This window comes from Aulonocara stuartgranti (genome assembly GCF_965226115.1).
Source record: "Aulonocara stuartgranti genome assembly, chromosome: 19".
Lineage (NCBI taxonomy): Eukaryota > Metazoa > Chordata > Actinopteri > Cichliformes > Cichlidae > Aulonocara > Aulonocara stuartgranti.
Window position 1 is genome coordinate 25,798,792 of NC_138955.1, and position 12,771 is coordinate 25,811,562.

The 12,771-nt window shown below is 36.9% G+C and overlaps 1 protein-coding gene across 1 annotated transcript in view; it reads right to left on the reverse strand.

Annotated features, from left to right (window-relative positions):
* Positions 1-12,771, reverse strand: part of kcnh5b (potassium voltage-gated channel, subfamily H (eag-related), member 5b) — a 190,240-nt gene that overhangs the window by 131,543 nt on the left and 45,926 nt on the right. The window contains exons 7-8 of the mRNA XM_082517231.1: positions 6,658-6,815; positions 5,261-5,532 (exon numbers count right to left, since the gene is read on the reverse strand). Of these exons, the coding sequence (XP_082373357.1) occupies positions 5,261-5,532; positions 6,658-6,815 (430 nt within the window). The remainder of the gene's footprint in view (positions 1-5,260; positions 5,533-6,657; positions 6,816-12,771) is intronic.

The following is a 12,771-nucleotide window of genomic DNA, read 5'->3' on the forward strand; positions in this document are numbered from 1 at the left end:
TTTCTCCCTGTCCTATCCCCCAGTCATGTCTGTCCCGTTTGTTGCAACTGAAAATAAAATAAATTCATAATTATAATAAAGGTCAATCAAATGGACCAATATGGCAAGGCCATGATGATCCACTTGGTAAAATAAATCCGCTTGGCATCTTTCTTGGCCTTAAGACAACAATTCTGATGGCTAAAGATCCAAACGGGACACAAAAAAAAAAAAAAAAAAATCTAATCAGCCTGTGAGCACCAACTCAAAATATTTAGTCATGTAGACATGATGAAGACAGCCAGCTGAAGTTCAAACCGAGCATCAGAATAAGGAAGAAAGATACCGGCTGATGATGTCAGGCGGGCTGGTGTGAGTATTTCAGACATGTTGATGTACTGCGATTTCCAAGCACAGCCATCTCCAGGCTTTACAGGGAATGGTCTGGCAGAAGAGAATGGCCAGACTACTGTGAGCTGATAGGAAGGAAACAGTAAAAAATTAACCACTCGTTACAAAAAAGTTATGCAGAAGAGCATTACTGAAAGCACAACACATCTGACCTTGAAGCAGATGGGCTACAGCGACAGAAGACCACACCTAGCAGCTAACTGCAAGAAACTAAGGCTACATTTTGCACAAACTGGCCAAAATTAGACAACAGAAGACTGAAAAACAAGGCACTCCAATGGCCTCCACAGCCACCAGATCTCAGCCCAGTAGAGCATTCTTGGGTTGTGCTTGAAAGGGACAATTTGGATGAGCAGCAGTGACACAAAACTGAATGTGTGTATTTCAAACCTTGAAATACAAACCTTGGACAGTGTGTTACTGTATTTGCTCTTTCATACATATTTAAATATGTATGAAAGTTTGAAGTAATTTGACTGAAAACTCTAATACAGTGCTGGAAAATATTCCAGAAAGTGCGCGAAATAGAGCTGTGACTGACAAAAAACTACTTTACAAGCACCATTTTTGTCACAGTACTGGGTCGTGTGACCCAGTGTTTGAGTTTTATGTATTTTTTTGTATTCATTTTCAATCTAGTTAAATTCTAGGTTGCTGTTCAGACCTTAGTTATTTCTGTCATCTCCGCCTGTACTCAGTGTCCCTGGTTCCTGCGTCTACGTTTCATGTGTATGCGGTTAAGTTCATGTCATGTTTCATGTCTATGTGGTTATGTTAAGTTCATGTCTGCATCAGCCCAAATAAAGGCTCGCTTTCAGTTTAAGTTCACTCCCATCTCCTCGCCTGTGTTCGCGCCTGGGTCCACCACACACACTCTCCACACGGTCTGCCCCCGCTGGCCGTGACAATGTTGCCCTCAACAAGACTTAAAACTAATGATTACAATGATAAACTCGACAAAAATGCTTAACTACAGCCACAGTGTTCTAAAGACACACATAACTTATTTGCACAGGATAAAAAAAAGAACGACCATAATTAAATTGTTCTAGCATAAAAGATGTGATAAATAATGTACAGCAGCTTTTCCCTAAGGAAGTTGTGTCTACAGAAAAAAACTATTTCTTGCCAAGTGAAACAACTGCAAAATACAAGACAGGTACAGGATTCCTGATTCGAGTTGTGTAAAATATTGTGGTTGTGATAACACTTATGAGTTCTGAAGATTTGTGACTTGTACAACGAGAGAGATTTCACTTAAACGTGTAATTCTGAGAAACATAATCATAGAAAACACTACTCACACTGCTGTTGACAATGTGAATGCCTATTTTAGAGGTCATAGCTAAAGTAACTATTTGACCTTTCTACCTAAACTGTTCTGTTTGTCATTCCCCTGACAAAGCCTCCAGGGGACTGCTTGATAGAAAAAGAACACGGTGTAAGAATCTGTATTTGCAGTTTTGCAGACTGTGCGTACACTTAAATAATTGATGACCTGAAAGTAACTTTTCCTCCAGGATATAGACATTGTTACACAAGCCCCATCAGGCCAGCAGAAGCATCAAGAATGCCAGACAGAAATGCTTTTGCAATACAATTTAGGAGGGGAGAACTCATCTTCCTCAAAAACACTGAAAGGTTTTTAAAGAGAAACCACTGAACAAACAGGATCAAACAGATTGTTTATACCACTCAAATGGATAATAAATTGTGCCAAGCAGGCAGAGTCTTCATGGAGTTTTGGCAAACTGAAAACTGGCTTTAAAAGTTGTACGTGACACGTATGAGGAAAACTGCCAAATGCTTTAATGAAAGATATGAAAACAAGCGAACACTTAAAAATAACCATTGGCCACATGATGTCTGCTTTTGGACTAATTGCTTAGTTTCACAGATTTTATCCTATACTTTGACTCCAAGTGCTAGTCCACAGTGCATTATTGCCCATTTGTTCTACTTATCTCAGTAATAAATAGAAACGCAAACTAGATTATGTCAGCCTGATAGCATAGAAAATCAAACTTGCCAACATGTGAAAGGGTTATTTTAATCCAAGCAATTAGCTTTTCTAATATTGTGGTGCTTTATAAAACAGCATGTGAAAATTTGAGTCTCATTGAAGCTTAACAGACTCATCTCCTGTCTAACCACTGCCACCGCCTCATGTTAACATTTATTCATGCATTTATTCCACCTCTTTTAGGCGGAAACATCCCCCACCTTTTTTGTGCACATTAACTATAAAATTTGGTGATAATGAACCTGCTACTTTGTGGGTGCTGTTTTCATCCACAATTTGTGAATCAACAGTGGATTTTAAATCAAACAACTGATATGTGATTGAAGTGTTAGACTTTCAACTTTAATTCAATGGGTTTCACAGAGATTTTGTGGTAACTGTTTAGGAATAGCTACCATTTCCCCCATTTTCAAAAGCTCAAAGTAATTTTTGTAAAATCCCTTGAATTAAGGCTGAAAGGCTACACTTCAATCACATGCTGATTTAAAGTCCACTGCAGTGGTGCATAAAAATTGTCATTGCCCAACAGGTTGTGGATGTAACTGTACGGGAGTGACATTGACTCATAATGGCCCTTTACTGGACTGATAACATTTGAAACTAGAGTCCTGGTCCATTCGAACTAGCAGAGCCATGATCCTGTCTGCAGGTTCATATTAACAAATGCTCCATCATATCCTCCCTCCATATCAGACAAACCAAAAAACAAAAACATCTGCCAGTCAAGGCAGATGGCTGCTCCTCCGTAAGCCTGGTTCTGCCAGAGGTTTCTTCCTGTTAAAGGGAGTTTTTCCTTTCCACTGTCACCAAGTGCTTGTTCATACAAGGTTGTGTGATTGTTGGGGTTTCCTTTTTTTTATTATCAGGTCTTAAGGTGACTGTTTTTGTTATTTGTTGTTTCAATAAAACTGAACTGACTTCTACTTTCTAAAGTCTTGTATTCACACATAAAATGCACAGTGTAAGAAGATCCTGACTTATCTTCAGATAAATCCCAGGACCAATTCTTAAGGTTACCACACAACTCAGTTACTTTAAGAAATATAACATGTGGGAACATTGTGCTTCATTCCTTTATGTAGTGTCCACCATGAGCCTGTGAAACCGTAACTAATGAGCTATAGTCAGGCTTTGGCAACTTGGGAAAGGTCAAGGGGACAAATAAGATTCAGAGCAGTGATTCTGTTCAACAAGCTGAAGATGAAGCCGGATGAGATTTCCATGTGAGCATTTTTTTTCTCTGAAATGCAGAATAATGAAATTACTTTTTTTTTTTTTTTTTTTAAGGAAAAAAAGGACCGTGCCAGGATTCGCCGTTCACTGTGAAATATTACATCGCTAAGTCATTTGTTCAGATGATTCTTCGGGTTAACCACAGGGAGCACAATTTTCCATTTTTCATCTCTGCCTCACGCTGCCTTCTATTGTTCTTTTTGGTTATCTCCTGCTTTCATCAGCAGTATGGTGCTTCCAAGCAAAAGCCTTTAATATGTTCAGCAGCAATTTTCCTGTTAATATTTTCCATTATTTAAATCAACTGTGATATTCTGTTCAATAATAACCTTAAAGCTTGCTGCATATAAACATCATGTGGGATTTGTGAAGAAGTCAATATTAGATACCAAGAATATCATGATAATGATTAGCAGGGTATGTTAAACCCTGATATAGCCTGTTAAAAATGTAAAAATAGGATATAGAGTGGGTATTGTACTATATTTGTTTTACATTCTAATATAACTAAAGTATGTCAGTCAAAAATGAACTAATTCAAATTCCTTCCAACTACAGTCTCTTGAGAGAACAGCAGTCAAACATACAATGAACCTATTTGCACACAGCTGACCAGAATCTATCAAAATATGGACACTTTACGCGGCCCAAAAGCCTAACATCGACAGACAGTCAGGAATCCTTTTGCAACAAAGGCAGGACTGTAAAATTACTGCTTAATTATAATGTTAAATTGCTCTGCGGCAGCTCATACTAAGCCGAAGCACTCATCTGAGTGCACAGTTATGATACTCCAAATGTGGCTTGGCGTGTCCAGAGTTTAGGTAAAAAGTGTCCTCACAAGGGGCACTGATGTTAAAAGTCTGTGAGCGTATACATCATGTGTGTGTGTCTGCTTTGTGTCATGGTTATGAATAACCATGTTTTTTAATCCAAGAATGATCTGCAAATGAGGCCAACACTGGGACATTTCCATGACAACTCCAACATGCTTTTCTCTTGGGCTCTTTTTTTTAACATTGTTTTTAACAACGCCTTTAGTCACACGTTTGAATGTTTAAAGCGTCTCAACGCATTTTTTTCTAGCATTTGGCCAGGTGTGATGTTATCCTTTTGTGATGGGGTGTACCCTAAGCACAAATTTTGACCTTATAAATATCATAAGTCGAAAGTTGGTGTAGTTAAAATGTTAAGTATTCATTGTGGTCCATTCATTGTGAATTCTGAGTGTGATTGCACAAATGACTGTGCAACAAGAATTTTCAACCTGATTTATCTGTCAGTAAATTCATTAGTAATTACCTCTTGGATGTCTTAAGTGTTCAACTATATCTTTAATCATTCAAATTACTAGCGTAGAAATAAAGCATTGGACTGACTAACTAACAACACCTGAACCTTTCAAACACCACGTTATGTCAGCACATATCAAAACTCCATCACGAGCGTTCCTTCAGACAACTTTAATGTCTGCAAAGAATATTACAGCAGCAGAGGACAACTACTGGGTGGAAATGGCCTCCAGTACCATTTCACTGGCCAAAACATCAGCCAATACCCGTTTGCCCCATGAAAATCACCAAAAAGCCCAAACAACACATAGCTTGTACTTACATCCCACCATCATCATGGCCACAGAAAAGATCTTCTCTCCGTCTGTGGTGGGGGCAATGTTTCCAAATCCAATGGTCGTCAAACTGGTCATGGTGAAATACAGGGACGTGATGTACAGAGAATCCTTGCCAGGGCCACCCTCCCATTCTCCAGAACCGCTGGCATTGTATTGGTAAGGCGATCCAATGCTGATAGCCAGCTGATAAAGCCAACTGTCCATCTTGATGGTGTTGGTGGCTTCATCGATAACTTCGTAGTCTCCGATGCTGTACCTGTTTGGGACAAAATCAGAATTTGAATACATTTAAGTACCTAGTTTAAGTAGTTTAAGTACATTCAGCTAGTCTGACAACTGAACAATTAGATTGAGATTTGAATGAAATATCTTCTTCCCCATTTACTTTCAGCAGCCTTGACTAAATGAGAGATTATATTCTAAGAAAGCTGATTTCAACAAATCTGTAAATGTGCTTAAATATCACCGTCTTCTTTCAAATACATTTATATGTATCAATTTAGTTATCCTGTTGGCCATTTGCTTACTTTATGTAAGACAATGTGGTGCTCTGGTTAAAAAAATGCTGCCCAACCCAAATTTAAAGCATGCGGCAGTTCAACATTACAGGTTTAATGTGCAAATATAGTAGGCTTTAAAGAAAATGACAGACAACATAATGCAGGAAAGAACTGTTTCATTACAGAAGCAATCACAACTATGATTTAGATGAAGGGAAAACTCTTTAAAAAATATGTAAACCGTTTTTATTTCTTTCATTAATTGGGCGCATAAAATCTGACACTTTTCTTATTTGCTTACAGTAGTGAATAAACAACTTCAGTAAATATTCATTACGGTTATTGAAATCGTTAATCCTTTATCATATGACAGACTTTAGGTGTGTTTATGGACTGTTCACTTTAATCTTAATAAAAATAAACTAATGCACCTTTGGAAGTATACATTAGAAGTATTTAACTAAGTAACTTGAGTGACTTACAAGAATACAAGAAATGTACAAAAATGACCATGGACTACATTTCAGTGAGCAATACGTTAGAAAAATATTGTTGTGTTAAATGTTCATGATTATGTGAAATTAAGGAACGATTTGAAGTGGGTTTCTGTGCTTTCATGTGGGAACTGTTCCCCTAATCTTGCTATGGGGCAAATTAAATTAGCATATTACTCAATATCATGTGGAAGAAACTAAACAAAGCAGAACAGCAGTGTATGATTTTTAAAACACAGATAGGGACAAGGAAGCAATGAGCATGCATGAGTAATTAGGTGCAGTGAGGTTAGGTAAATCCCTAGAAGAGCCAGCAGCAGCCTTTAGATGTTACTACAAGGGAAGGTTTCTTCAATGACTTTTGAAATCATTTCAAACACAGTGTACCAGATGCAGGCAAGCCAGTGGGCCACCAGTCCAAACACGCAGACCAGGAGGACCAGAACAGCAGCACCATACTCCAGGTAGTGGTCCAGTTTTCTGGCCACCCGGCCCAGACGCAGCAGGCGGACCACCTTCAGAGAGCTGAACAGGCTACTGATGCCCTGAGCAGCAGTGAAAGGAGGAAGGAAAACGGAAAAAAAGAAATATTAGAAATGTAGGAAGGTATGGGGAAGGAGCGGGACGAGTACGAAAAGAGAGAAATTGGTTATTATAAGTTGCATCTATGTCAAATCTGTCTTAACAGTGTCATCACAATGGGGAAAATGAAACCCTGAAACACGTGTAGAAATGTTGAGACTGATATTTTGTTGCAACAATACTTTTACATGTAATCAAAACAGGCAGAAAATCGGAGCCGCCCACAGCAGCAATTAAAACTTTTGAAAAAGTTTGTTAGAGACCTTTTATGTGCTTACATAAGAGCTGCACAAGGGAAAATGAATTATGGAGTAAAGAAAACTCTAATTACAGTGTGCTTTTGTTGTTTTTAGTTTACCTGCAAGTTAATTGTTTCATTCAAAAAGTGCTTTATGTTCACGACTACAAAAATAACCCTACTATTAAGACTTGAACTACCCAAATTAGGATATGTGCAACAAATAAGACGCATCTTTACAACCACATCAAGTAGTAAAGATACTGAGGTGTTCCTATTCATAACAGCAAGCCCAATTTTCATTACTTTACAATATATATCATTAAGCAGCTACCATGTTTGTATTCATTTTCTTGATAGAGAAACTGGCAGATATGGTCAAGCGATTTGCAGCAAAACAAGAGAGACTATTATGTTCTAAGCCGCACTTCAGCATCCATCAAAATTACAGCTAAATGACATTTTGTCATTTAGAAATAAATTGTTATGCAGCTCAAAGCTCAACGGGGGGAAAACCAGCAAAACTGAGAAAAACACAGAGAAAACATAGTTATTAGCCTCTATAATCCATCATTATCTTTCACAACACAATTAGGAACCTAAACCAGCCAAGAATTTAAATAGAGAATCACATTTAAGATTAATGATTGTAAATGTTTTTCAAAATTTGTCAGTAAAGCAGAATAATAGATGCTGGTAAACGCTTGATAAAACGATACACTGAACTGGTTCTCCGGTGTTTGACCATTTGGATTACTACATGTTACTTTTCATACACAGAAACACTAGGATCTCTATCTTTTTGTGCATCCCAAAGACAAACTATAATATTGAACTAAGGCTGGTTGAAACATATGTTTGGGATGCTTATTTCTCCATAGATTTGTTTTTTATTCTTTTTCTAAAAAGTATTTTTATTACTATTAGTTTAGTAATAAGTTACACTTAGTTACACTGACCCAAGCTTCAATGTAAAAATTATCCCAATGTTTTGTATCCTGTTTACAAGCCCTGAAAATATATTATAGCTCTGAGTATGTCTGTGGATGTTTCTCTGCTCAAAGCTTTTGTAGACTGGTTCGCTTTGACTGATCTACATACGATTTCAGTATTTAGTCATTTTTTTCATTTACTCCCTTTAATTTATTTGTTGACATGAAATGCTGCTTTAGATATCACAGGTACCTGAAATAAAATTACTTATGTTAGCACATAAAGCAATAAAGAACAACAAGCCTATGCACTAACTACACAACAACAACAACAACTTGTTGCCATCTTATTTTCTGATTGATTGACATGGGTGTTTTTTGGTGAGGGGTTGTTTTACTCGCAAGCACTTTCAGGTTGTAAGCTCTTGTCTTAGAAAATCTGTTTTTTCACCGTTTCTTCCTGCACTAAATGTGACGACAGTATTCTGAAAAAGGATGGTGCAAAATATTTATCATAGCTCTGGTTTTACTTGGCTGTCAACTGTCCAAATGGAGAGTCGGCGAGGCTACCTTAAATAGGTCATGTGATTTTGACACATTGTCGCAGGCATTGACTCCAGCGGGTTAAATCACATTTTTTGGTGTTTATAAAAAATGCTCGATGATGATGACGATGACAGTATTTATTTTTTTATTTATTTTTTTCTCTCCCCCTCATCAGTATGTGGATGAAAATACAGCAAAAATAACCGTGTTCCTAATATGAAGTATATGCAACAATCATTTTAATCTCTTAAACAGATGAAGACATGCAGTGTTGCTCAATATCTGATCCATGAAGACTTCAAGGACCAGAGATGGACTATAGACAGAGTTGAAGATGGACTCCTGGATCTGTTACAGCACTTACAAAGAGAGACTAAACCACTGCAGCCATAACACCAATGTCAAGCTTCAGTTTATGGATATGCATTGTTAGAAAAAACATCTTAAAAAAACAGTAATATTCCGGCAGCTGGGGCGCCAAAATAATACCGTAAAATAACAGAAAATAACTTACTCATAAAAATACGGTTATTTCCAGTAATGACAATACAGTTTGTTGCCCTAATTTTACATGGGATTTTGCCTTTTTCAAGTGCTTTTAAACATTAAATTAGGAACAATTTAATGTGATTAAACAATGAACTTACCTATAAACAAGGTCAATGAATGCGGCAATATGAATAATAATAATACTTAAATGTACAGAAATATACAGTTAACAGTTGGTTTAAATAATAACGGATTGCATTCATATTGCGCTCTTTGAGACCCCTGAAAGCGCTTTACAATTCCCCGTTATAATTCCCCTCTGGCCATCACCAGTAGGTGGTAGGTGAAGTGTCTTGCCCAAGGACACAACGACCGAGAGTGTCCAAGCCGGGGCTCGAACCGGCAACCTTCTGATTACAAGGCGAACTGCCAACTCTTGAGCCACGATCGCCCTCAAAAGCAATAATAATTATTATTATTTGATGTAAAAAAAAAGTTTGTTTTATATATTTTTCCATAGCATTACATTTGAATTTAACAGTTCAATCTTTCAAATAACGGACAAATATTTGTGAAATTATGATGCATTTGTGAATGTATTTTAACAATCTAAATTTGCATATATACAGACAAATACATTTAAAAAAACCAGAAAATTATGTTTTATTACATTGCAGTGATTTTACGGTAATTTACATTTGAAATGTGAAATCACAGTCTATTTATGTGAATTTAATGATATTCTAGAAGAACAGTACAAAACTGTAAAATACACAGTAAAATACTTTTATATTAGGATTTTTATTTTTACAGTGTGCTTTTAGGAAACTACTTCTCTTCTCTTCAGAGGACAGAGTGCTGTGGGTGTGCCTTCCCTACATACTGACTTCCCTAGACTCATCCAGTTCATCCAGCTAAAGGATATTTTGGCCCAGAATCTTACAGGTTCCTCAGCTTTGGTTTGATGCAGAGCAGAAACTGCTCATTTCACAGCACTGAGGAGACTACTGTGAGAATGATGAACACTCCAAACACAGATGCCCATGACAAACCAGAGGACATCAGGTCTACTAGCTGATAGACCAACAGATATTTGTAATTTTTGATTATCAAGACAAACACATACATTAAAATGAAAGAATTATATCGGTTTAACATAAGGTAACTAAATACACTCAACATTTTAAAAAAAAGTTTAAATGTGAACAAACATTTTTGTGCTATATTAACATGAGATAACTTGACAAACTTGATAACTTGTTAATTTAACATGTAAAAGTTGTGCAGTTATAAAAAACATAAAGTTGACTAAACATAACTTTACTTCCTGCAACCGATGTACTGTACAGATTTTTTCATGTCAATCCAATCCAATTATTTTTTCAGTGTACTACTACATTATTAGGTCCTGATTATTCAAGACCTTTTATTTGAGGAGAAGGAAATTAAATTAAATTCTCCATTTAACAGGGAGCCAATATAGGAGAAATATTCTCTCTCTTTCTTCTCCCCATCAGCAGTCTCACTGCAGCATTTTGGATCAACTGAAGGCCTTTCAGGGCGTTTTTAGGACAGCCTGATAATAGTGAATTACAGCAGTCCAGTTTAAACATAATAAATTCACAAACTAGTTTTCAGCATCACTCTGAGACAGGATGTTTTTAATTTTAGAGACGCATGAAAGCAGTCATACATATTTCTTTAACATGTGGTAATCACACAGCCGAAAACCACTGTAACAGGCTTTTTAATGTCATTGCTGACATGGCCATAAGAGGTACTGCAGTTTTTTCCAGCTGGCTTCAGCCCCAGAGGTTAAGACTAAAGCACTGATATCACTAGTCTGGGTTCAGTATAAGTGTTAATAATAATGATACTCATAACTGATTCACAGTCTTATTATAGTAAGACGGCATTAGAAAAAAAAACTGAGCAGAAAGGCCCGAAGCATCAACAGCACACCATACTTTTAACATCAGCGAATGAGACAAAGTAAAAAAATAACACTACGACTCTTTTCAGCCGTGTTATTGTCGGCTTTGCAACACATCACTGCCGAGGCGCCTGAAAGAGAAAGGTCTGTCTAAAAGCAGGAACATGGTTTCAGGGGGTGTACACGCACTAAAATTCACGTGTATACAAAGAAAACAAAACCTGGAGCTCAGTTATTTTTGGTGTCATCCCCACTTAAACTCTAACGAGTCTTTACAGAATTATCACAGTGTGCAGGTGCTTATGCAGCTGAAAACAAAACTGTCTTTGGACGTATCAAATGAAAAATGTGCCGAGAGATCAGCAGTTTTATAGGTTCAATACATACGGTTCCTCAAAAGCTGTAAAATATAAATGAGAGATTAGGCTAGAAATGAAAACAGCTTAAGGCAAATCCTGTCTTAAATTGCATCTCTGTTCGACATTACAAAGCATCAAAAAAAGAAGCACTTGAAGGCGCAACCTTTACCAGGTAAACACTGCCCACTCTCTGGGCTGTGTTTACCATTAAGGGTAATAGTATTGTATTGTCTATATATTAATTTTGTTTTATTTATTGTTTTTTAAACGTACTTTAAGAACTTTGTAGCGCAGTAAAAATCAGATAAAGATCAGATGTGAAAAGGCAGTAGAATTTAAGAATAATTTTGAAGGCAAGACATTTCAAGAAAGTTTGACTTTATTGACCTTGAAGAGGTCGGAGGTCCAAAGTATCGTGATATTTAGAATCTTCATATATCATTCTCTGTATGCCTAAATGTCAATACAAACAGTGGCAGTACGAAACATGGTTTTAAATAGCTCTACAGAGCATTATTATCTTGTTGACCTTCAGATCCATATTGTAGGAGAGGTCAGAGGTCAAATGTGACCTGACATTTAAAAACTTTATACAGTAGACACCACACTTGGAAGAATCATAGTTTCTAAGTTAGAAGGTATTTTGTCAATTTTCCACCAATAAATCATTAAGTTGACCTTGACGATCTTGGTGGATGTGATTATTTACATGACTCCACTCTATACGTCTACAAGGTTTTATCAGAATTCATTCAAAACCTTTTGAGCTGTTGTGTTTGCAGCCAGAATTACAGAAACGCACACGGTAGCAAAAACATTAACACCTTGGTGGAAGTAATAAGTCAGTTTATGTAGTATGAACTACTTTCAAACTTGAACGTATAATAATATGAGTCAGTGGAGTGTAAGCTGATATTGCTCCATTACTAAACAGCATATTGCTGATAAGTAACTAGAAGCTGCAAATGCAACAGAAGAGATGGCAACTAGTCCATACGTTGGTCAACATTATGACATCATCCAATGATTTTCATTCAGCTAGTAAGTAAGCTCCCTCTGCTACCAGTGTTTGTCTTCTAAATAGATTCCTTCATATTTTCTTTATGTCAAAAATCTACACATACCCAGTGAGCAGAGAACAAGGCTCATAAAAATAAACATAAGTCATTCATTCTTCTTAAAAACAGGAGTAGCAGCCAGGACCCCGGAGGCTTCTGCACGCTCTGCACAAAGTGTTTTAACACAGTTAACAAAGCTGAGTATTCAGAGCAGCAGGGGCCAACACTAAATATTTACAACATTAGAAAATAAAAATTCTCAACTTTGAAGCAAAAAGATGGAACAGAAGACGGGGCCAGAGCCAGGAGGGTTATCTAAGGATGTTATGTAATAAAGAGGGAGATTGCTGAGCAGACGAGCTGC